This window comes from Barbus barbus (assembly GCF_936440315.1).
Source record: "Barbus barbus genome assembly, chromosome: 10".
In the NCBI taxonomy this organism is placed as follows: domain Eukaryota; kingdom Metazoa; phylum Chordata; class Actinopteri; order Cypriniformes; family Cyprinidae; genus Barbus; species Barbus barbus.
Genome location: NC_136738.1, coordinates 8164395 through 8190889, shown reverse-complemented (window position 1 = coordinate 8190889; position 26495 = coordinate 8164395). Strand labels below are relative to the sequence as shown.

General features: G+C 38.2%; 3 protein-coding genes and 1 pseudogene across 4 annotated transcripts; all 4 read left to right on the top strand.

Annotated features, from left to right (window-relative positions):
• Positions 1-8894: 8894 nt before the first annotated feature.
• Positions 8895-10074, top strand: hoxd13a (homeobox D13a; the record flags this gene model as incomplete). Its single annotated transcript, XM_079427418.1, has 2 exons — positions 8895-9429; positions 9845-10074. The coding sequence occupies 2 exons, from the start codon at positions 8895-8897 to the stop codon at positions 10072-10074; spliced, it is 765 nt and encodes a 254-aa protein (XP_079283544.1).
• Positions 10075-13360: 3286 nt separating this feature from the next.
• LOC306876393 (homeobox protein Hox-D12a-like) lies at positions 13361-14504 on the top strand (annotated as a pseudogene). Its single transcript has 2 exons — positions 13361-13965; positions 14266-14504. The product of its transcript is annotated as a homeobox protein Hox-D12a-like (transcript).
• Positions 14505-17899: 3395 nt separating this feature from the next.
• LOC306875823 (homeobox protein Hox-D11a-like) lies at positions 17900-19700 on the top strand (the record flags this gene model as incomplete). The annotated part of the gene is made up of 2 exons (XM_079426569.1): positions 17900-18676; positions 19468-19700. Exons 1-2 carry the CDS (start codon positions 18082-18084, stop codon positions 19698-19700), a joined length of 828 nt encoding a protein of 275 aa, XP_079282695.1. The 5' UTR covers positions 17900-18081.
• A 4331-nt stretch (positions 19701-24031) lies between these two features.
• On the top strand, positions 24032-26293 carry LOC306876424 (homeobox protein Hox-D10a-like). Its single transcript, XM_079427566.1, has 2 exons — positions 24032-24824; positions 25520-26293. The coding sequence occupies exons 1-2, from the start codon at positions 24104-24106 to the stop codon at positions 25792-25794; spliced, it is 996 nt and encodes a 331-aa protein (XP_079283692.1). The 5' UTR covers positions 24032-24103; the 3' UTR covers positions 25795-26293.
• The last annotated feature ends 202 nt before the right edge of the window (positions 26294-26495 follow it).

Below are 26495 nucleotides of genomic sequence, written 5' to 3'. Positions count from 1 at the left end.
GCATAAGTAATACACAGCTTAGAAATAATAATTAGTTTTGATCCAGATCAGGGCGCCAGAGCATGTCATGGGAGGCCTTTTCTCAATGCATTGTGTGAAATACAGACTGAAAGGCAGCTCACGAAACCAACACGTTCTCACTCCCAACTGATCACATATACAGGTGCTGGTCATAAAATTAGAATATCATGAAAAAGTTGATTTATTTCAGTAATACCATTCAAAACGTGGAACTTGTATATTAGATTCATTCATTACACACAGACTGATATATTTCAAATGTTTATTTCCTTTAATTTTGATGATTATAACTGACAACTAATGAAAGTCCCAAATTCAGTATCTCAGAAAATTAGAATATTGTGAAAATGTTCAATATTGAAGACACCTGGTGCCACACTCTAATCAGCTAATTAACTCAAAACACCTGCAAAAGCCTTTAAATGGTCTCTCAGTCTAGTTCTGTAGGCTACACAATCATGGGGAAGACTGCTGACTTGACAGTCGTCCAAAAGACGACCATTGACACCTTGCACAAGGAGGGCAAGACACAAAAGGTCATTGCTAAAGAGGCTGGCTGTTCACAGAGCTCTGTGTCCAAGCACATTAATAGAGAGGCAAAGGGAAGGACAAGATGTGGTAGAAAAAAGTGTACAAGCAATAGGGATAACCGCACCCTGGAGAGGATTGTGAAACAAAACCCATTAAAAAATGTGGGGGAGATTCACAAAGAGTGGACTGCAGCTGGAGTCAGTGCTTCAAGAACCACCACGCACAGATGTATGCAAGACATGGGTTTCAGCTGTCACATTCCTTGTGTCAAGCCACTCTTGAACAAGACACAGCGTCAGAAGCGTCTAGACTGGACTGCTGCTGAGTGGTCCAAAGTTATGTTCTCTGATGAAAGTAAATTTTGTATTTCCTTTGGAAATCAAGGTCCCAGAGTCTGGAGGAAGAGAGGAGAGGCACATAATCCACGTTGCTTGAGGTCCAGTGTAAAGTTTCCACAGTCATTGATGGTTTGGGGTGCCATGTCATCTGCTGGTGTTGGTCCATTGTGTTTTCTGAGGTCCAAGGTCAACGCAGCCGTCTACCAGGAAGTTTTAGAGCACTTCATGCTTCCTGCTGCTGACCAACTTTATGGAGATGCAGATTTCATTTTCCAACAGGACTTGGCACCTGCACACACTGCCAAAGCTACCAGTACCTGGTTTAAGGACCATGGTATCCAGCACCTGTAAACGCTTGGTCTAGACCCCTTGACGTCACTTTTTGACGCACAGGGTACCCCTTTAGCGTAATTCAACGTGCAGGGTTCTCTATTGCTTTAAATAAGAAACCCTTGGCGTCAATATGCAACGCGAAAGGCACTGGGAATTGTATTGTCATGATTCAATTATATATTGGGTAATAATATTAGAGTAGGGGTGGGGTTAGGTACTCCAATGAAAGTATAAATTTATATAAAATTATTTTTATTTTTTTACAAATGCATACAAACCATTAAAGGGGTCATTTGATGCCCATATTCCACAAGTTGATATGACTCTTTAGGGTCTTAATGAAAGGTCTGTAACATACTGTGGTTAAAATTTCTCAATGGTAGTGTAAAAAACACCTTCTTTACCCTGTCAAAATCAGCTCTGTCTTCCATGTTTCTTTAAATCCTAGTGAGCTTTGCTGACTCCGCCCCTCTCTTCCGTGGAGTGACAAGCAGACCATAGATATGTGTAGATTCCCTATTAGACCGCTCCAGACACGTTGACACATCAGCCATCTTGCATTCTGTAGTGTTTCCAGTCCAGGTAAGCATGAAGAGTCAGATTCCAGAAGTTACAATTCAAAGATTTAGTGGCATCAGAGGTCAACAGCAAACACAGCCAGCATACCACATGGTTGCACACATTTAATTGTTCTTCTACACCTTTTATAGATACCAACTTAGTAACTCATAGTGCCCTCTTCTGGTGAATCAATAATACAAGAACACAACACATTCACCATAATAATCAATGAATATTCAAACATATACAAGCATATAACTTGCTGTTGTAGATGCACACAGTCTATGCCCTCAAAGATTTGCAGACCGTTCCAAAAATGGCGGATGGCTTTCATATCGCGGCCCATAGAAACAGTCCATAATGAGGCATCTAGGTATGGAGCATGAAACTTCAGCCACAAAACTGGCTAACTAGCACATTATTAGGAAAGGCGATTTGCAAAGATTCATAAAAACCCTTATACTCACTTCTTCTGTAGATGAAGCTGGATCACGAATGATTCGCGCGAACATAGACATTTATGTAGATCGGGGATCAGCGCATTCACTTCAAAGCGAAAGTAAGGTTAATATTCTGCGTCTGCGGCTTAGATGTCAGGAGTAACTGACGACTGTTATATTCATTATTACATCCAACAACTAAACACTTCAATCGCTTAATCTGAGAAATCTTGTCTTCCCCTGCACCGGAGCTAACACAATGGCAGACAGCTCTCAGCTCACTCAGGGCAGGTCTAAGGTAAGAACTTGTCAATCGGGTGGGAGGGGTCTGTACATAACTACGTAATTCTGACAGGGCTCTCAGAACAGCCTGATTTGAGAAAGGGGATTTTAAAATGGGGATTAAAAAAAAAACACTGGGTGGATTTTTATCATTATAGGATGGATGTGTACACACACTTCCAACACACATTTTTGTTCAAACAACTTGTAAAGTGAATTTTGCATCCGATGACCCCTTCAAATTAAGACAAACAACTGAAAAAGGAGGACCTTGCACCTTGGAAAGTGATGCTAAAGGGGTACCTTGAACATCAAAAAGCGACGCCAAAGGGGTACTGACCAAGTGTCAATATGTGATGAGTTGGGAGTGAGAACATGTTGACCAAACTCGCTGCATGAGCATACATTTTGCAAACTATCTCTCGGTTGTATAAAGTAAATCAGTGATGTGCTAATAATGTACTGATGGATGACTATAGTTATCTAGGTAAGACCATTACAGTGACATGCAGGAGTCTTAAATTAGCCATGCGAGTGTCCGTTATTATTAATGCACTGATCGCTATAACATTGTATTTTTGCATAAACACATTTCATTTCAAATATTTCAGATGGCCAATCAACTCAAATAAGGCAGGGTTGATGTGTGATGCATTTGTGCAGGCAACAGTGATGCATGCAACAGGGGCACTTTAATGGAACTTTGAAGGGGCGGGGCTCTCATAAGATAAAGGGAAAGGGAAGTGGTATGTGGCCAAGTATGGTGACCCATACTCGGAATTTGTGCTCTGCATTTAATCCATCCAAGTGTACACACAGTAGTTAACATACACCCGGAGCAGTGGGCAGCCAATGCTACGGCGCCCAGGGAGCAGTTGGGGGTTCGGTGCCTTGCTCAAGGGTCTCACCTCAGTTGTGGTATTGAGGGTGGAGAGAGTGTTGGTTATTCACTCCCCCACCTACAATCCCTGCCGGACCTGAGACTAGAACCCATGACCTGCAGGTTACAAGTCCAACTCTATATCCATTAGGCCACGACTGCCCCAACTATGTAAATAAGTAAATATGTGCATATTTTTAATATTACCTATCTTTCCTGGTGTAGGTTTTCACTAAATTCACTTGTCTTAGAAACGGATTCATAATACTCATCGAGTCTTCCTAAGACTTGAAGTAGAATTTTGGATCTCTCATTTGGACAAGACAGCCCCAAGTGTCTTCTTTCTGAAAAGAGCATGAACTGCAAACATTCTTTATCTTTATCATGAGGAAGGCTCCATGAGGAAGGATTCTTGGAGACCAGACATCGCAACGTTCTCTCCAAATCCTGGTTGGCTCTCTCAGTTTGACCATTGCTCTGGGGATGAAACCCTGAGGACAGACTAACAGTCGCCCCCAGCCTCTGGGCTTGGCCAATCTACCCCAGCCTTAACCTTCTCAGGATCCATACGCACTCCCTCAGCCGACACAATGTACCCTAAAAAAGGAACAGACTGTGCGTGAAAAGCGCATTTCTCCGCCTTGAAAAAAAGCCCATTCTCTAACAGCCTCTGAAGCACTCGTCGAACGTGCTGCACGTGCTCCTGGAGAGAAGAAGAAAAAATCAATATGTCATCCAGGTAAACATATATGAATTGATCGACCATATCTCGCAGCACGTCGTTGACGAGTGCCTGGAAGACTGCCGGGGAGTTGGACAGACCAAAAGGCATGACCAAGTATTCAAAGTGCCCCCTGGGGGTGTTAAAGGCAGTCTTCCATTCATCCCCCCTCCTAATGCGGACCAAATGATAAGCGTTACGTAAGTCCAGTTTAGTGAAGATTGACGCTCCCTGCAACCTTTCGAAGGCGGAGGACATCAGCGGCAAAGGATACGTATTCTTTACCGTGATGTTGTTCAGCCCCCGGTAGTCAATACAAGGTCGCAGGGACCCGTCCTTCTTCCCCACAAAAAAGAACCTGGAGAAGAGGAGGGACGGATGAACCCCGCTGCTAGAGAATCAGAAATATATTTCTCCATAGCCTCTCTCTCTGGAACAGAAAGTGAATATAATTTGCCCTTAGGCGGAGACGTACCTGGCAGTAATTCTATAGCACAGTCATAGGGACGATGCGGAGGAAGAGAAGCAGCACGAGACTTACTGAACACCTCCTTCAGGTCGTGATACTCCGTGGGCACGTTTGACCAATCCACTGCTTTCTCCTGAAAAACAGAAACAGAAACAGACGGACAAGCAGACACAAGACGGGACTCATAACATTTACTGCTCCACTCCGATACTGATTTCAGTTGCCAGTCGATCTTGGGATTGTGTTCGGTGAGCCAGGGGTGACTTAGAACAATGGGTGCAAGGGGGGAGTCCAGAACGTAGAAAGAAATGGTTTCCGTGTGGTTGCCAGATACAATTAGTGTGACGGGTCCAGTAGTGAATGAAATGGTGGGAAGGGCTTGGCCATTGAGGGCGTGAACGGCGATGGTCTGAGTGAGGGGTAGAAGGGGAACTTGAGTCTTATGTGCAAATGTGTAGTCCATGAAATTACCTTCAGCCCCAGAATCCAGCAGTGCATGACAGTCGTGCGTGTGAGCTGACCATCGTAGTCTTACCGGGAGGAGTGTAGATGTCGATGAGGTCTTCTCAGCGGAGATCCCACCCGACAGTAGCCTCAACCTTACTGCCGGGCTTGCCCTTTTACCGGGCAGTTGTAAGCAAAGTGTCCTGCAGCGCCACAGTAAAGGCAAAGGCCCTGGGATTTCCGCCTCTCCTTCTCCTCCCGGGAAAGCCGAGCTCGCCCTACCTGCATGAGCTCGTGATCGTAGACGGGGCTGACCACGTCCCTGCCGCTGGCTCGTAAATCCTGAGTGGCTGCTGGAACCCGAGCGGATGACAACCGGCGTTCCACTCTGGAGATTCGGGAATCCACCCGAATGGCCAGCTCAATCAGGCCATTGAGAGTGGCCGGCAAATCCAAGCCCATGCAGGAACATATCCCACTGCGCCTCCTCGTTCCATTGACACTCTGTCTGGTCAGATCGTTCTGTCACGGATCAATCAGGAGGAAGCAAGGATGCAAGCAATGATTTATTGAATAGTCAGAGGACACAAACTGAATCACAAAGTCTCTCGGGTGGGCAGGTGGCGCAGGGACTCGACAGACAGCGTGCAGGTGGTGAGTGGTGTTGGTGAATCCAGCAGAGGTGCACATCTAGGTGAGACAAACCACGAAGATGAAACACAGACCAGGAACCAGGCAGCAGACGACACGCGAAGACACACTGAGGACATCAACCAACGATCTGACAATGAGAGGAGAGTGCGGTGAGGCTTTATAGGTGAGTGGATTGGCAGCAGCTGGTGTGGGGAATGAGATCAGCTGGCGCGCTGATGAGCACTGAGCGGTGACGCCCACTCACACATACACACACACACACACACACACACACAGAGAACAACAATTACACGAGACATGAAGAAACCAGTGAATTCATGAACCGTGACAGGTACAGGTAATATAAAAATGAATTCATTACCTCATCTGTGAACATCCTTCTTCATAGCGTCATCAAACTTCGCCTTTGTTATTGTTTTGAAGATTCGACCTCTAGTGGCGAAAACTGACATATTGTACCTTTTACGCAAATATTTCCACATCGTGACGTAGACATGTTGGAGCGTGTTTGAATGAGTCGTTTTAGGGGGGCGTGGACAAGTCTGAACTTTTATAAAGAATATCTCTTTGGGTTTGAGACTTTAGTCTTTGCAACTTTAGGAATATCATCTATGCAGGGACAGCTTGTAACACTCCAAAGAGAAAGGACTTGAATGATATGACCCCTTTAAAGAGATTTTAATGTTTATAATTAATGGTATGGTTCATTCTTTTACAACTCTGATTTTGACGATTTGCATTTTGCCACACGAACTAGACAAACAAGTAGCTACAGTTAATAGTAAACCCACTTTTAAACAAATAAAATCCACCAGTGAAACAGAAATCCTGCCTTAATTATGTAAAACCATACCTTTGCAAAAATGTATCTGCAAATTAATGTCAATTGTCACATTTGCGTTTAGGATAATACAATTAATTGCGTTTCTTTTTAATGTTTCAGTTGTTCTGTGTTTAGAAAATGGCATCACTTGAGCGTCATAGTTTTAGAATTAGATTTATAATTAGAATTTAAGTACAAAATATCCCACGTCTGATTTGAATGAAAGTGGCAATCGCCGGGTATTCATGCATTGTGAAAGGTATTTTTATTGCTTTCTGTGGTATGTCAACAAACTACAGGCTTCTTGTTAGGGCACTACAGAAGAAGAAAAAACTGCAGGTTGTCTGGTTTGAATTTGGATTAATTTGCATTTATTGAGAGGACAGCTCCTTGAGATGTCACATCTCATTTTAAAGGGGGTCCAAACAAACTAAATATTACAACATAAACAAAACAACCATACAAAACATGTACACGACACATACACAGACTAGAAGACATGCTCAACCAATCCCCCACACCCACAGCAGGATTATTAAGTAAAAGTAAAAAAGTCGTGACGTATTGTCAAGTATGGTGACCCATACTCGAAATTGGTGCTCTGCGTTTAACCCATCCAAGTGCACACACACAGCAGTGAGTAGTGAACAAATCCACACACACACACACACACACACACCGTGAACACACACCCGGAGCAGTGGGCAGCCATGCTGCAGCGCCCGGGGAGCAATTGGGGGTTCGGTGCCTTGCTCAAGGGCACCTCAGTTAATTAAACTTCACTTCACTAAACCTCACTTCAATTAAACAATTGAAGTCATACATAAACAAAATCAACATAAGAAAACTGAGATGAAAGGTGAGAATAATGACCTAAAGCAATAGGGAAGTAACAGATCTCAAAGTTTGGGGAAGATTATTCCAATCGGAAGGAGCTTTATATTGAAAAGACCTGCATCCGGCTTCACTAAAAATTCTGGGAACAAAGAAAAAAGGAAATTGCACATGTCTAAGTGAATAAGAAGATCTATATGGAATCAAATACTGTTTCAGATACCAAGACAATCTTAATAAACACATTTAAAACTAAACAGAAACCAGTTAAATTGTCTTCTTGATTTAGGGTGTAACCAATTAAGCATTTCATACATATGACAATGATGAGTACGATATGGACACCTTAACACAAATCTTCATTTTGGCTCTAATTGTGTGCTTTTGAGGGCTCACATGTGTTTAGGAATAGGGCCTGTATGCGCACAAAATCCCAAAAGCAGTGGTTTGCTTAGGTAAAAAGGGATTGTAGATATAGTGTATTCAGGAGTATTAGAATGCTAAACTGCATCATAAGCAGACAAACTCCTAACCACATAATTACACTTACTCTTACAAGTACTTTTAATGCATTCTTTATACAGTCTAGACTTGTGACTTCAATATATTGACAGTTGTGTAAATTAAATTCAGCACGTCATATTAAAAATGGGCTTTGATTTACAGGCAGATTGAGGAGGCGAATACATTTGCTGTCGTCCATGGAAATCAGTTATGTGTTGCGGAATACACTTGCCTTTCCATGCATTTTCCTCATCTTTCACAACATCATCGTCTTCCTCCATGACGCTCCGGAGCTCGCCACAATATTATGACCACCGTTAACAATGAGCAAGGATAGGCTTCTGAATCTCCTTTAAAAGGCAAAGGCAACTTCTCCTTCATATAGTCACATAGTGATTTAAAAAATATTATATCAGTTGGTTCTGACATTCAAATTAAATTCAAATTATGGCCCATAACTACTACCAACCAGTGTTAGACGCCTAAAAAAGTTTGCATGTGTGTCACAAAAGTGTGAGATCAGTATAACATAGATAAGACGTATTAGAATGATTTCTGAAGGATTGTCCGTTTTAGCCAGTGACAGAGCATCATGCACGTGTTTAATTTAGACAAAGTCATAAAGATATAGTTCTACTGTAATGTTTGTGCAGGTCTAATATGAGACATTTCCACTGCTGTTCTGCCCAAGCTACAAGCTTTGATTCTGATTTAATAGTTTTAAAATATATCAAATAAATACAAAACCAAGTTAAAAAGTTGCTAAACCGTGTTTATTTTCTGGACTAAACTGCATACTTAAACTAGGTTCACGCATAGACAAGTCAAAACTACACCGTGGTGTTGTCCAAATTCAGTTTAACTATTTGCATGTCACATGGTGACAACTATCCAATCAGATACCAGGTTATCTGACCTATGTAATTAGTCCGGAAAATAAACATAAAAGCTAACTATAAACGGATATTGTTCTCTGTGTGCAGTTTTCTTGGGTTTGAGCTCATAAAATACGATGTGTTAAATTACAAAGCATATAGGCTACACTGTGTGCAAGTAAATATGGAAGCAAGTGGGTTAGAAGAGGAGTTCAGAAGTGTTTACCCGTCTGCCTTCGGGGCGCACTCAAGCCGGTCAGCGTTCTCCGCGGCGGAACGACCGACTTCGACAAGCGATGAGTCTATCACTCCTTACGTTTTTTTTCCAGCCAACATAGGCACTAGCTCCTCAGTCACTTGTGGATGTCGTTTCGGAAATAGTTGTTATGGTTGCAAAGTTCCACAGAACGCCGTGTTTACGTCTAGTGTTGTAAAACAAAATGCGAATGGACCGTCTGCAAGTAAACCCGTGGACTATGGTGATGGCTGGCTTAAGGATTTCGCTTTTTACCAAAGTTACACAGGTTCCTACCCAAGAATCCACCCTGCCTATATTGATTTACCTGTAGTTCATGGAACAATGACTGGAGATTCCAGACATGAGATTTGTTTGACAGAAGGCCACCAGCCATGGAACTGGTCAAACAATTGCAGCGGTCAACTTTATTGCTCCAAAGACCAGACGCAGAGCCCGCTTATCTGGAAGCCATCATTAACAGGTAAGACTTGTGAGATCTGCTCTGTGAATCACTTCTCGCCTCTCTTCATTAGTTTTTGATACCGCCTTATTAAATGTCATGATCATGTCCGTATTAAATTAACTGAATTAATTCTTATATAAAATAAAAAAATAAGAAGCACAGGCTATACGCCGAAATTAACCAGGACAAAAATTAAAAACGTTCCCTGTTAAGTTAATAGAGTTCTTTTGAACCTGACTTTCTTTGGATGGAAATTAACGGGACGCCATTATTTTGGTTTTAAATTAATACAGTTAGACTATTGGAAACTGTTTCTTTAAAAGGCTGCGTTAAGGTAAATTTCAATAAATCTTACATCATTATTAATCTTGGAATAATGAAAAGATCTTGTAACAAAAGACAGCCCTATGATCATAATGATTTATTTCCACAGAGGAAACAGCGGTTTCATTCTGTCAGCTCGGGAGAAAGAAGCGGGTTCCTTACACAAAATTGCAACTGAATGAGCTGGAGCGGGAATACACCAACACTAAATTCATTACAAAGGAAAAGAGACGTCGGATCGCTTTTTCTACAAACTTGTCTGAGAGACAAGTAACTATATGGTTTCAAAATCGTCGAGTCAAGGATAAGAAGAGACCTGAAATCTGCAAAGAATGGTAATCATGGTTCATAGCTGATTTATATAGCGAGGAGTTTAGCTCTTTGTTCTTTTTTATTAACAAGGACGATATATTATTTTATTATTTATATCTTGTTCAAATATTTGGATGTACTCGCATTCATACTCAGTCGTAGTTTAAAGATAATTTTATATTAGCGTCCAGGTTTGCTGAAAGAATGTTCAGTTTCAGTAGCTTGAGGGTTTTTTTCCCTCAGGTATTTTTATAATTTAAGTATTGTTAAACGATTGTCTTAAGTTATTTCTACGCCATAAGCCAGGCCACTGATCTTTCCTTTCAGTCAAAATGTTATGTTTTACTTTTCGTTTCATGTGAGTGCAGCACATAGTTGTGTATATACTACCAGAATTTTATGGACGGATCTGTAACATTGACGCTAATAAAAAAAATAAAAAAAGAGTTTAAATCGTAATGTTGATTTAAGAGATCCGTGCAACTAAAAATAATTTGTTTTAACCCGTAAGACCGTGGCTGGTTTCCCCGAACCACCAAGTAAAACGTTATTTTGTATTTCCGATTACTTTTGCATTTATCATAGACATATTAAAGTGTTTTATTTTACTTATTGTCATTGCAAAGCTACTGTACACTATTCAGTTGGCTTGAATTTAATGTTTAACAGTAATAGACCTACAATTTTAAATAGCCCTACTTTGAGAAACATAAACGAATTTCAGTAGAGGATTAATATTCATAATAGTACGGATTCCACGACTGTTTAGGCCTGCAACGGTCTGTAAATGTATTTTATACATGAATAAATGGGAACTCATAGGCTAAAGGTAAAATGTAAGCTATGCCTCAAACGTCCTCGAAGTCGCTTTGGATATAAAAGCGACAGCTTTTTTTTTTTCTTCTTCTTTTTTTTCAAATGTGAATGAATTAGTAAGCCAACAAAAATATGAACACACGATCATTGGGTAAACGGTATAAATGTGAAGAGTAGAGTGTTAGTTACAATATTTAAGTGCGATATCCATACACACAGTTATTATTTTGCTAAATCCGCCCACAAATAGGTGTTTTATTGTTTGACTGATTATATAAAGGTTCATTGAAAATCTTCGAAAAGCAAAAAAGACAGGAGAGAAATCTACACAACACAAGCTTTTTTGCCTTTCAAATAGAATTTCATTATTTTAAACATTAACATCTTTTGAAACTGGGTCTTCTCACTGACCTTGAGACGTATTGTCAGACTAGACCTTGACTTAAAGAGGTCTCATGAATAAAACTTGCCACCAATTCATGAAGCTGCATCGCCACCTACCGGTTAGAGTTTGCCCTGCATTAAGATCAAATAAATTTTTGCATAAGTAAGCCATTCTGAGAATTCATTCAGAAGCAATGATCATTTAATAGGGAAGATGGCGCTGTAAATTATGAATAAATATGTAATCTGCAGTGGCAAAAAACAAACAAACAAAAAAACACGTGTAGAGTTAAAAAGTTATATTTGTTGGTCAGAAAATACTCAGGCTGGGGACTCTCATGGCAACTCGTAGCTGTTTTACGTTTTGCCGAATTGCTAGCAAATTCATGCGAGGGTTTAACAACAGCAGTACTTAAACGGTAGAATTTTTAAGAAAATGTTTATAGTTCACTGTCAGTCTGTTTTCAGCTTTTAAAAGCGACGCTTCTCATCAAATTATCTGCCTGGTTGTTTGGGACAAATTGTTAATGAAATTTGGACTATGACAGACGGTTTTACTGTGGCTTTTAAATGCACTTGGACTTGTTTTTGGTAAATCTGCGCCTGGACTTTGACCTTGAACTATATTGATGTAGGCTACATATAATTTTCATGTAGGCTACGCATTTTTTTTATTTATTTTTTAAGATTAAACAAGTGATTCTGTGCTTCTGTTTTGTCAGTACGCAACAGAATGTGAATTTCTAAAGAAATCCTATTTTAAAGGTTTTTGTGAATTTACTGGACCCGTAAAATGTGGGAGGTTGTATTGTCTCCACTCTGTCCGGAAATTGCCTGTTTAAAATAGTCGTTTTGCCTGCACGTGCGTAGCTATAGTGCACATTCTTTAACCCGTGTTTTTGATCATCTGGACAAATCTTTAAAGGTAAGATAAAATATAACTTGCATATCCTACAGTGTCAAATTTGAGAGACAGATTACAAAGAGAAACCGATATCTAAAGTAATGTCTAATTTCTTGCACCGATAGCGCAGCATCTCAAGACAACCGACTTAAATGTTTATGTAAGATATTATAAAGAATTGACAGTGTTAGGCTTTTCTTTTCTATTTTCTTTTTTGTTTTATTTTATTTTTACTTTACGTATTTGCTTTTACAATAAATATTTCACAAAAATGATGAATCAAGCGTTACCTAAACCTTATTTTAAAGTAGGTCTATGTGGAAAAGTTCATAGATTGAAATAAATGAATCGATCTAAGTTATCCGCCACTCTGTAACGAAATGTTTAAAAAGATGGGTTATTTATATTTTATATATTTTTATTATTATTGTATAATACTCTGTCAAAAGTGTAAATAGGCTATTGCACAGAAAGGATTTAAAAAAAAAATTAAGCATGTGTTTGTGAGATTAACGTTTTTTTAAACCCCTGTTTATTGGCTACTTAATAAAACAAGAACGCAGCACGAACGCAGCCATACCTGCTGTAATGTATTACTATACACATACATACATGCATGCATGCAGGCATATATATATATATATATATATATATATATATATATATATATATTACACAACAACACACACACACACACCATCCAAATGCATGTTTGCACCCATAAGCAAGCCAAAGGCACACCAGTAATCTTACTTTCTGTAGCCTAGCCTTCATTATTAATAAACGCTATCATTTGGTGCACTGTATTATGTAAGATATTCTAAAGAACTAGAGGATTTTTAGGATTTTCTTATTTTTCTTTATTTTTTATTTTACGTATTTGCTTGTACAATACATATTTTACAAAAATAAGGAATCATGCGTTACCTATACCTCTTTTACTGTATATATACAAATTCATAGATTTAAATAAATAGACAAGGAATTCAACTGGGATGTCTGCAAATGCTGTTTGTTATTTTATATGCTTTTTATGCAATGCCTATTTCTGACTTTGCAGCACGACTGTCACGTGGGCGTGGCTAAACTTTTTTTTTTTTTTTTGCATGACACGTGATGGTGCATTAACAAATCAACAATTACCTTGCTAGTATTCTTTAGGGGTAACTAAAAACGGTTTTAAGAAGCGTTCGGGCAAGTTCGTCAGAAATGTGCGAGCACAATCTTCTTAGTTCTGGGTATGTTGCTCCCCTTTTGAATTTTCACTCTTCCGACTCCCTGTACCTCCAAAACCTGCGAGGTAATGGAGTCCATCTATCTGGGCTTCCGCAGATGTCCTACAGTAGAAGAGAGGTGTGCTCGCTCCCGTGGACTTCTCCAAATTCGTGCACTACTCCGGCCCAGAGCCGCGCCTACAGTGGCTACTCTCAGCCGTTTTTTAGCAATTCAGCCGCTGTGAGCGCTAGCCTCAACACTCACAAAAAGGGCTCACTGGAGGAATCCGGGAGGTACTACTTCCAAGATGTCAGCCACAAATCAGAGGAGCCTGGACGACCTAATGCAGCTTACGCAAGTGAACAGAGACTCACTGACAATGAAGTTTCAAACTTGGACAGGCGACAGCAGAAAAGGGTTGCACAGAATGAACTTCACTTCATTGACCAGCCAGTGACTGATGCTTCAAAGCAGTCTCTCAGCTCCATCGCTCCATTTCAACCCTCACTGAACACCCCGACTATTAGATCAGCCTTCTCCGATGGTACGCAACTTCTTCCTTGACCCTTCCGTCATAGACACCAACGCTGTGCCTAAATGTCACTCTTGATTTCAGTGTATTTTACTCTGTAGGCTTTGTATATGTGATGTTATAAAACCGTTTGCTTTGTTCAGTTATTTGCAAGCTATTTCAGCCATTGAGTTTGCCACGCTTAACTTTTCAATTCTAGTGTGTTTTCAGACGGAGAGAGAGAGAGAGAGAAAAACTAATTACGCATGCTCCACCATAGTGTAAATGACAGAGGAATCAGATGAATATACTAAATCAGTGATTTGCAAGAATGATGACAAGTACGAATGGTTAATTCTTTTTCTCTCTCTCTCTCTCTCTTTCCCAGGACTGCCGTGGTGTCCCTCACAGGTGAGATCAAGAAAAAAGAGGAAACCTTACACGAAGCCACAGTTAGCCGAACTGGAGAACGAATTTATGATGAATGAATTCATAAACCGACAGAAACGAAAGGAGCTTTCGGACAGATTGGAACTGAGTGATCAGCAAGTGAAAATCTGGTTTCAGAACCGCAGGATGAAGAAAAAAAGACTTATGATGCGCGACCATACCTTCACTGTTTACTAATTTTTATTTATTTATTTTTTATTTTAATAATAACAGTCTAGGATTTGCTCTTTAGGTGGTGACATCATTCATACAAGTGACTTATGACGGGGATGCAAGTCCACCAAACCTCTCTATCTGGAAACGATTGTCTCACGAACACCTATGCAATGTAATTTAATATTAAAGCTGAATAGGCTATTGAATAATTAAAGCTGAACAATTTAAAATTGATATTTATTAGCCATGAAGTCGCTGCATTTGTGTGTGTCTGGTGTATGTTTTTGGTGGAAACACGGTCATTTTCATTCCAAAGTTGTAATGTTAGCTTGCTATATAGTCTAAATAGAATGCTTTGTAATTTAAAACTGCAGCAAAATTTAGAGTAGGAACGTCATGTGTATATCGGGTTCATAGCATCATTTAAAAGTACACTGGGCAGCTAACATAGCTAACTGACTGAAGTCAATAAATTGTCAGACGTTCCAACATTTAGTAATTTTGATAAAATCTCATTTGTATCTTTCGATCTAAAAATGTACGTTTTGTTGTATTTTAACCAAAAGTGTTGTGTGTAATATATAGTAAGTGTTCTGTAAATTCTGCATTACATTAAACTGTGTTCTTCTGCGATGTTTGTCTGGTTTAATTCGATGGGAGATTCTAAAATGATCTACTAAAACGCAGTGGTGCCTCTAGTCCAAGCTCAAGTTCGTTTATGTTAATACACAAACAAAATATCTTTATTCAATGAATCTACATCATTTTATATTTTCTGAAATTGTATCTGATAGAATTAAACTGAACTTTGACGAGCTAACTATAAGTGCTGTACCTATGCGTTAAGGGTGCATAGGTCAAAAAAAAAAAAACAGATTGGACGGCTAAACAATTCATTATTTAGTCGCCCCTACATTTTAGTATTTACTTTTGTAGATACGCAGTAAGAACTTATTAATTTATATATATTTTTAATTTTTTTTAAGAATTTGTTCACATCGCGCCAATAAATAAACTTGCTGATTATTTATTGGAATAATGATTGTATAATTCATTTTGAAAAGAGTATACAGAACAGGTAAATCAGTGGTACCATCAGTGGCGTGCGAAGAAAAAACTGGCCAATACCAAATATAAAAATTATATTTTAATGTCAGTATGACAAACCAGTGACATGTAGATATATAGAAAATGTTTGTTGTTTAGGTGTTTCAATCCCACCTTTCTAATGCACACGCAATGCACTTACTGTTTTTCTGCAAGGTAAATTGGTAAACAATGTGGTCCAATTACAGTACTAAAGTATAACAATAGGTGTGTGTGTGTGTGAAAGAGAGAGCGAGAGAGAGAGAATATATATATATATATATATATATATATATAATGTAGGCCTGTGTAGTTTGTAAAGTAGTTATTACTCTCCGCAACCCAAAATCATGATTGCACAGCACTACCACTGTACACCTTCACCAAATATATTATTAGTATATTATCATTAAAATGATCCAGTATTATCACTATTTTAATTTAAAATACATATTTTTTCTGAATATACATAATTAAATACACACAATAAATAAACAGTTAATTATGGTCCAAGTTAATATTATTGTCTCGACAATTCCTTTTAAATTTGATAAAGACTGAACTGTGGTGAAAGACCGAACAAGCAAGAAACAAATGGACTGTAATTTTCTTGAGATCACTGCCAGACGTTTTTCGACCGCTGTAGAAACTGGGGGCGCCAATACAAAGTTAAGGTCAAGTTAGTGACCGAAATTGTCAAATGAAGACAAATATAGGTATCATCTATATATATATATATATATATATATATATATATATATATATATATTTGTATAAAAGTTTGCACAAATAAGGCCAAACAGCATTATAATTAATTTGATACGACAAAGGAGCAGCACATGAAAAACCTCTTATCGTACAAGATTTCGTTAAGACTTCCCTTCGCGACTCGGCTAACTTTCTATTTACGCACACATTACGCACAATATTGTGTGTGTGTGTGTGTGTGTGTGTAATGGGATTGCACAAATTTAGTTTTTCATTGTAAGTCTAGAAGCTGTGCTAAAATTTACCAATAAAAACATTATGATATTTATTAATCACTATAGGCAGGTATGCAGATTAAATAATAATAATAATAATACATTTTAAAAAAATAAAATCATTTAAAATACAACAGTCAGTACAACTACTTTGGTTATTTATTTGTTTTATAAGCTTAACACCAAATTTGTGTCTCATATAGAAATGAGATATGTATATATCAGGGGGAAAAAAACTGTAAATTTGAACTTTTTCTGTAGTCTCTCGGTAGGAATGCACAAGTCAAATTTGACCTCCACCCAGGACACTACACCATAGCACATCCTTTTGCCTGTGCAATAAAATGATTTGGCTGGCGGTTGATGGAGATTGCCGGGTGCGCATTGTCTCAGACCACAGACGTTCAAAGCCAAAACAGTTGTTTTGTACTTGGCAGTGTGAATCTGTGTATCTCTTCCTGTTCTCCCTTTCAATAATTGCGTCGAGGAATTGTCTTTAAATCGTGGCTACTGGAATACATTATCGGACAAAAATGGAGATTTTACTTCACGCTAAAAAGAAAGGTATAGTTGAAAATGTTATTACGCTTTACTAGCTATATATTGCCCTTTGTCGTTTTTGGAAAAGCATGCACTGTATACACTGTGACTAAATTTCTACTTTCTGTGGACTGTGTGGAATAATCAGAAAATGTTTTCGCAGACATCGCGACAGATAGCCTAACTATATTTGATTAACTACATTACCTTTCTGTTGGTTTCTGTGTCAGCTCCTATATTTTTTCCTACTTATTTTATTTTTTCCCTCTCTCTTTTTCAGTCTTCCATGTGTCTTGTCTGTAAAGCCTAAGGTATAACAAAATATGGACTTTTCAGGAATTTTATTAAAAGAGCGTATTGCCTAGGTTCAGAAACGTGTATAAACCATGTGTTTAAAAATGTACCGTGCATTTTGATCACAAGTCATGCTAGTCTCTGAGTATGGGGATAGAAAGAGGCTAAAAACATTGCAGTTTTGCTTCAGTCTTCAAAGTTTTCTTTCGGCCGTGAGTGTATGACGTTGGGAAACCTAGGAAAATCTTAAAATAAAGCAACTGAATAGTACAACTTAATGTGGTGCGTTGGAAATGCATTGCTTAACGTTGTGATAAAGGTGCTTTATTTCATTAACTATTGTATGATTGTAAACGGAATATTTGATGTGTTTTTTTCTGTGATTGTTTACTAATGCCTTGTAATACACACGGGGAAATCAACAAGGGAGTTAAAAAAATGTAGGCAACCAATGACCTTCCTCGTGCGGTTACCTATGAGTCTCTCACTTAATGACTGATATTGATATATGGTAATTTTTTTACCGGATCACATGACACAATTACCTCAAGAATCGATCAAGATGAATTGCACGTCAGCGTACGTTTCCGATTTTTTCTTCCTCGCGAGTCCTATCCACACGCATATGGTGCAATAGATGGGCAAAGTTTAACAGTCAAGCAGACGATTTTTCCTCTCTAAGGCTAACGCGAGCAATGACGGACTACGATGATCGCAGCAACTGTGCATCTAATATGTATTTACCCTACTATGTTTCTGCTCCTGATTTCTCGTCGGTCTCGTCGTTTTTACCCCAAACTACATCGTGTCAAGTAAATTTTCCCTATTCTTCCAACCTAGCGCAAGTCCAACCTGTTCGTGAAGTGACTTTCAGGGACTATGGACTGGATCATCCGAGCAAATGGCATTACAGGGGCAATTACGCGTCGTACTATTCAACGGAGGAGATACTGCACCGAGATCTCCTGCAGTCATCAAACAGAGCGGAAATGATTTTTAAAAACGATTCCATGTATAGCCATCACGGTGGTACTAACTCCTCGTGCAATTTCTTCACCAACGTCGGCCGAAATGGTCTACTTCCACAAGGATTTGATCAATTTTTTGAGACTGTTAACTCTGAGAAGCTCAACCCTGAGCAATCCAAACAAAAGCCAGATACGAGTGTCCCCGGAGATCCTGCATGCAATGTGTCTACAGATAGCGCGGAGCAGACCAAACGAGACCCTACGGAAACCATGGAGGAGGAATCCTCAATATCAACCTGCGATGAAGAAAAGAACGACTCAAGTAGGTCCACGCTTTTAACGGCGGTTCAATTCACATTACTTTATCGGTTAGCTTTTATGTGCCACTTTATAAGCATGCAAAAGTTTTTATGTAGCTAGTAAGATTCTCTTTGCTGTTGTAAAAATCTTTACGATGTGGAGGCGCTTTCGTCGGATCACTATATATATTTAAACAGGCTATATGGTATGATATATCATATATCATATATCATATATATATATATATATATATATATATATATATATTCGTGGATGATTTGTTTTAAAGTCAGAAATGATCGTCGCGATACGGATCGAGAAAGACCACAAGGTTGTCAAACCCTTCAGCCCATTGCTTGTTTCAGTGGTAATTACTTATATTATCACAAAAGATTTTAATTTAGAAGAAAAACACTTTAATCGAACTGAAAACACACCTACGGATTTCTCGTGTGCGCGTGCGTGATTTTCTACATTAAGTGTGTGTGTGTGTATGTGTGTGTGTGTGCGTGCTTGAGCATGTGGGCCGCTTGCATGCTTGTGTGTATTTCATGTGGCAGAGCTTGTGTGGTTTTATAGTTTATTGTATACATAATCTCGTTTCTCCAAATGTTTTGTTTTGTAACTGCAATGTGGATTACACAATAGTTCCGTTATTGTGAGAACAATTTAAGCATTGCATTAGTAGCCTATCTTAAGTATCGGATTGACTCGAATTTTTAATGTCATCTCCTGAAGCATCTGCAGTTGTATTGCACCCGAGTTAAATTTCAAAATCATTGTAACGTAATCAAGTTGCGTTTCTTTTTGTAGGTGCAACAAAGTCCAGAAAAAAGAGATGCCCATATTCGAAATACCAGATCCGAGAACTTGAACGAGAATTCTTTTTCAATGTGTACATAAACAAAGAGAAACGTCTGCATTTGTCAAGAATGCTCAGTCTTACAGACCGACAAGTGAAGATTTGGTTCCAGAACCGAAGGATGAAAGAGAAAAAGTTGAATCGAGATCGTCTCCAGTATTTCACTGGAAATCCATTGTTCTGAAAGCCACGATATTGGCCGAGACGATGAAACGATGGCTATTCTATTATGTCATAATTGTGGGACATCATCCATTCGTCGGACACCTGGGTTACTTTCACGTCAACTCTGTATTTTACTATGCAAAATACTTGCTATCAAAAATTAATGTGATCTGCGATTAATATTCTGCACAAATGATCTACAACAGTGTATTCGCGATGAGGGAAATTATGAGTTATCAGGAACATATAGGTACCTCGACAATCTCTTCATACTCTGTTAATGCCACTGAAATGCAGTAGCTTTGTATTTGTATTTATTTATTGTGTTTTGCATTGTTCCATGAATTACATTCAAGTACTGCAAAAGCAGCAATGCGTATGGTTGCATCAAATCAATACGTAATTACATTGAGGTAGAACTGTGTATGCATTTATTCGTTTAAAGCATGTAATGTATCTATGTATTAAATAAATAAAAATTACACCAGATTTCTATCTGTTGCTGTGACGCCTCTTGTGTGTGTGTATGATAGTGCGCCTATAAGTCAGCCACAAAATTTGTTATTTAACAGTTATTTGTTGTTATTAAATAACAGAGTTGCATTTCAAACTGTTAGGCCTACTAATTTTTAAGACGAATACTGAAAAATGTTACAGAGGAAGGAACGTGAGAAGGATAGAGAGAGAACTATGTTCAATGGTAATGTTATAGGTCTTTGACTAATTCTTTTCCTTGTATGCTGTTTTACACTAAGGCTATTTACTAAACCTTGAACAGTCTAGACAGTACAATAAACTCTGGGCAGTAAATTAAATTGGGGCTATTGGACCCTCTGTCCACTTCAACTGCGACTTTGCCCTGAAACACAAAGGGTGCAGATGTTTTGTTTTTCTATCTAAAGATGTGAACTCAGTATGTGATAAAATAAAAGTGAAAATATAATAAAAAAGTGTTATGTTTTGAAATCCTCGAATTGTAATCCTGCGCATTACACCTCACCGCATTTCTACAGGCCTTACCAGGCCGGTGTATGACAAATAGCACGTTAATACTTAAAGTAGCTAGCTTTTCCACAGTGGTTTACAAAGTTAGATGTGGTCAACCAATGTAAAACTTAAAATGAAATATTGCATTTGAACTTCTGTAATGTCAAGGTCGTCACCCTTAACCTTTTTGAATAAGTAAAGGCGCCTTTTTGAGGTTCTTTTTGAAAAACTACGCCCTCTCAGAGGCGCTGCAGTGCAGCACGGCCCAATATGGCCGCTGCATCCACGAGCTCCCACTGGGAACACACTGACCTGCCTTTAAAGGCCTCCATACAGTTACCTCTTACAGGGCTATAGGTTAAATACTACAGGCAACTACACATGGACGCCGTTTGGCTAGGTGATATGCTGTAAAATAAACCCATATAGGCTAAATACAATCATATCACTTCCTCCATAAGGGGTTTCTTTCTTTCATAAGGACGATTTAGGGCAACAATGCAGTAATTTAAGGCTACTGATAGTGTTTTGGTGTGGGGTTTTTTAAGACTATGCTTAAAGAACCAAAACACTTACAAAAAACTCTTGGTGCATAAATTATTTGTTGATTATTATCTCATCAGTAGACATATATTTATACTTGCCAGTTTTGTTTCCTAGATGTGAGTTTCCTAAATGTTTTAGCCGAAATGTTTTATTCCAATATTGTTGTGTGTTTTGTCATTTATTTCCTGTCATAATAAGGAATCTTAGACATCCATTGTTTATTTACATTTCGTTGATACTGCTTGAAGCCACGAGAGGGCGAATTTACAGCAATGATTTGACCTGGTGCTGTGTGTAATCCAAGTGTAGCAGTTCTCAAAAACAATGACTATGATCTTGAGCGGAGTTATGTGATCTGTTATAATGTTTTTACGCCCGCGTACTTTTAATGGCAATACATTATTATTGCTATTCTGTCTTAACCTTAATTAGAGTTATGTTGCTGCATTACATTTCAAAATAACCTGAAAACCCTGAAAATTTATTTTAGTTGCGAATAGGATTTCTTTCTTGGGAAGACAGTTTCAGTATACATCTTTTACACGCTTTAGCATTTGGTTGAACAGTCCCTTTTTTGGGGAAACGTCCCGTTCAATAAAGAGATCATACATAAACAGAACTGCTACCATTATTATTATTATTATTATTGTTGTAACTATTATGATGCTACCATTATTATTATTATTATTATTATTATTATCATTGTTGTAACTATTATGATTGCTATTGTTGTTGTTAATAATAATAATATTATTATTATCTGTTGTTGTTATATCATTCTTAATATTGCAAGCATAGCCGATTACAACGTAGCAGATTTTTAACGTCTTCACCAGCTTTTAGTTTTATAATAGCCTATGTTTTGTAAACAGTTCCTTGGGAGACGGCAGATTTGAGTGTACACTCGGGGTATAAAAGTGAAATGAAATACTTCTAATCATACGTGGACTATAGGATAACGTAGCTGGAGTCCACTACTTATTTAGGTAATTATTCAACTGTACGCATCTCTACTGCATCCTCTTATTAATCGTAGGTCTATTTTTATTCATTTCGTCTATTTATTGCACACCAACAAATTAAATAGCCTAGACAAAACCTTTGTGGAAGAATCATAGCCTGCACTATTTACTAGAGTGTAAATGAGTATAAATATATTTACCTTTAAATTCATAACCAAGATGAATTATGCATTTCGTATAGTAGTAGGCCTATATTATTTTGACATATGTAATCATCTAAACATTATACTTCCAGATATGAAAATTGTGTACCTGCTTGGTGTTTATGTCTGTTTTCACAGTTCTGCAGTGATTCAGCATTTGTTGTATGTATTTATCTGGGAAAACTGATTGTGTTTACAATTTACTTAAGTGTATTCTAGGAAACCCACCTATTTGCCGCGTGCCTGCGTGCTTTTTATTCTTTATTAAAATTATGTAAAGAAATCTGGCATGATTGTTCCTTAATCTAAAATCATGTTAATATTTCTATATAAACAAATTCATAACTCCGAAGAGCTATTTTTATATTTTTTTATGAATACAACGACAATTTTACTGTTTAACAATAAACACTGACAATAAACACTGACAATAAACACTACCGATGATTAATTCAACGTCATTTAAAGATAGCATTTAATTATGTGCGCATTTTCATTGTAACAAGTTCTGAGATTGTTTGATAACCTTTGTAAATGCTGTTTAATTCTGCAGACATATTTGCACATTCATTCATAACGAATATTAGTGTACATCTTTTGACAATAATTTGATTGTTGCATATAAAATGTTATTGCTGAGTAAGTGTAGATATAGGCTAATTATTTTTTAAAACCAAGCGTTTAAAACTCTCTCTATACATACATACATACATACATACATATATATATTTATATATATGCACAAGACACACAATCATAAATTGATTTATAAAAACCCTTTTCAATCTATACATTTAAAAGAACCGCATTAAGCAAAGATGAAAATTCACTTAAATCTTTGACTTCCGCTATATATTTTGATACAAGCTATAGAAACAAATAGCCTTCCTACATATTTATAATGATAACGTCAAAAAATATACTGTCTGTCTAACATATAATTCTGATTTAACAAGTACAATGTTTATTTTATTTATTTAGAAAATAACAGCAAACAGCAAACATGGTTTTACATGAATTATTATATAGTAATTACATCTGAATTTCCTTTGCGTCCGATAAGACGGCCTGACTGCAAACAGGCAACATCAGTTGTGTATATTCGTATGTAGATGATAAAATCAAATATAAAAAAGATGAAAACACAATGTTGCTTTTCACCCTTAATCCAGTTAGCGGTGTTTAGGCCCACGTCCGCCGCCTCATTTTGTTCTGCATTGTTCTCTGCATTTTGCCTGCTGAAATTGTGAACTACGAGAAATTCCCTCTGCGGTGTCTGCCGACATTCCTTGTCTTGACCTTGAATTGGAGTTTAAAAAGAATACAATATAGACTGTTGAATGCTGTCATTTATTTTCCTGGTCTTTGCACTGTAATCAGCGGTAGCCTATATATATATATATTAGTCCAGTTTCGTCACATTTGGTCTTAATTGTATATGGTATTCTGAAAATGGATTCAATGTTATTTTGACCGTCTTGAACCAATTTCAAGTCCTTGTTCTAGGTGTCGCTGTTGACCACGTCTAAAACTTCAAACCTTGTCAGTGAGCCCACGTGATGGGGAAGAGCCTGAGTCTCAAGGCCATTTTCAAATTTCATTGGTGCGATTGTCATGTGGTTGCAGAGAGACTCTTTGGGTTATACAGAGATTGTTTTGCTAGATATGTCAGCTTACAGAGGACACTTCTCTGCTTCTTAAAAAAAAAAAAACAACTCTGCAAAATGTCCTTTCCCAACAGCTCTACTGCTGCAAACACGTTTTTGGTAGATTCCTTCATTGGCGCGTGCAGAACAGATTTTTATTCCAGCAGTAACATGTACATGCCAGCCACTGCAGAAATGGGAACCTATGGAATGCAAACCTGTGGACTCCTGCCGTCTCTTGGCAAACGGGGGGAAGTAAACCACCAAAACATGGGCATGAACGTCCACTCGTACATACCTCAAATTGATAACTGGGCAGATCCAAGCAGGTCCTGCCGATTAGAGCAACCGCTCAACCAGATGTCCACCTGCACATTTTCACAAAGCATAAAAGAAGAAACTAACTGTTGTATGTACTCCGACAAGAGAGCAAAGGTCAGTTCGTCCGAGATACCCGCGTACTCCAACCTGATTCCCGAAACATGTTCCGTTGATAGTCCCGAGATTCCGGTCCCTGGCTATTTTAGGCTAAGTCAAACTTATGCGACGGCGAAAAACACGGACTATGACAGCGAGACGATGAGCCCGAACACTACGTTACTGCAGCTGAACAGGGTGACTCCAAAGGTGCAGTCAACGCCCTTTGTCGATGTGGAAAAGAAGCTTACGCACGACCGGGACACAAGGAGCTCTTCCCCGGTGCGGAGTCCAGAGCCCAAAGTCAGTACGCTGGAGGAGAAGACTTGCTCAACTGAGGCGTCTGTCTCCAGCCCTGAATTGCCACACAGAGAAGGCAAAGGTGGGTACAATAAACGGATTAATCGCGTCTTGGTGTAATGCGAACGCTCCGGCATCATAAAACCCAATATAAAACACAAACAACCCGAAAGTCGTAATGTTTAATGGGAGTCTTACTCAGGTTGCAGTAAAAGCCTTAACAGGAAACAGCGCTGCGAGGGCGCGTTAACATCAAACACCTTTTGTTGCAAGTGACTTGACATTCTTCTTTGCTCAATATAAGCAGCTGAGTCTCGTTGAAATGTATTTGTAGCTTTATCCATTCAGCACGAAAATGAATGTACTTTTAATGTAGGAACCCTTCATGCCATTTATTTAACATGGTTAGTTTCTGGTAGTTAAATATAAAAAAAGTGCGTGTATAAAAAGTACATTGGTTATAAGGAGTAATCTAGCATATTAAAAAGACCCGTGTTAACAACAACAACAAAAAACTGTAATAACAATTCAGTAAAAGTACCCAGTAGAGACAATCTAGTCAACACTTGTCATTGTGTGCTGAAAGACCAAACGAGGGCACATGGGTTGTTATTTTGACTCAGTAGACTACTTTAATTCTAATGAACTGCGGGTAGGTTTAATTATGATAACTGTTTTAACAAGCATACGCTTTCTATTTTTTCATGTAGAAAGAAAACGTGTCTTAATTTCCCTTATTGTTTTGCTGTTGGTTCACTGTGTTTTTTTGTTTTGCAGAATCTAAAAACGACACACCAACGAGCAACTGGTTAACCGCGAAGAGTGGAAGGAAAAAAAGATGTCCGTACACAAAACACCAGACCTTGGAATTAGAAAAAGAGTTTTTATTCAACATGTACCTGACTCGGGAGCGCCGTCTAGAGATAAGCAAAAGCGTCAACCTCACTGACAGACAAGTGAAAATCTGGTTCCAAAACCGCAGGATGAAACTTAAGAAGATGAGTCGAGAAAATCGTATTCGTGAACTCACATCCAATCTCACTTTTTCGTGAGCATGATAACAAGAGCATTTCAAAAACTTACCTCCCCGTTTCGGTCCATCTGTGTTCTCCTGTATAATGTGGACATGAGGGCAGTGTGCATTGTTTTGGCTACTTTCACGTTCCAATGTTGTGATCGTTGCTAAATCTTTGTAATTTGTTGCTACATCATTGATTGCATTTGAAATGTGAAGCCTTGTGTATTTCAGTATGTTTCACAGGGTATAAAACTGTGTTAAGTCTTAACTTATATAATAAGATAGAAACAGACTGTTCCGAGCGGTTTCATTTCAGCTGGGACAGAGCAAATATGTCGCAGAAACATTTGCGCTAAAAAAAGGACATTAAAGCACATTTGAAAGTAAAGGTTACCCATTTTTGTCCAATGAAAACGTACATTTACCAGAAATAATTACGTATAAAGGTTTCTGTATAATAGATGTTTAAATATGTCTGTATCAGTGCATGTTTGTGGCATGTGGTCAGTGGACTAATAAATTCATTATGTCATAATAATGTTTGTTGTAAAATTTGTGTAAAACATTTCTAAACCATATAAATGTTTTTATAAGGACCATAATCAGGACCTTAATCAGGACCATATTACATTTCCCAATATACTACCCTCAAACACACACACGCACAAGAGAACATCGCTAATTAAAACCCCTTTGTAAAATATATGGGCAAAACAAAGTCATTTCAAAACATGA

Excerpts from the sequence above, each read along its gene's own strand:
- LOC306876424 (XM_079427566.1), top strand. The coding sequence starts at position 24,104 with ATGTCCTTTCCCAACAGCTCTACTGCTGCAAACACGTTTTTGGTAGAT. Across the intron at positions 24,825-25,519 it reads GCCACACAGAGAAGGCAAAG|AATCTAAAAACGACACACCA; the intron begins GTGGGTACAATA and ends TTTGTTTTGCAG.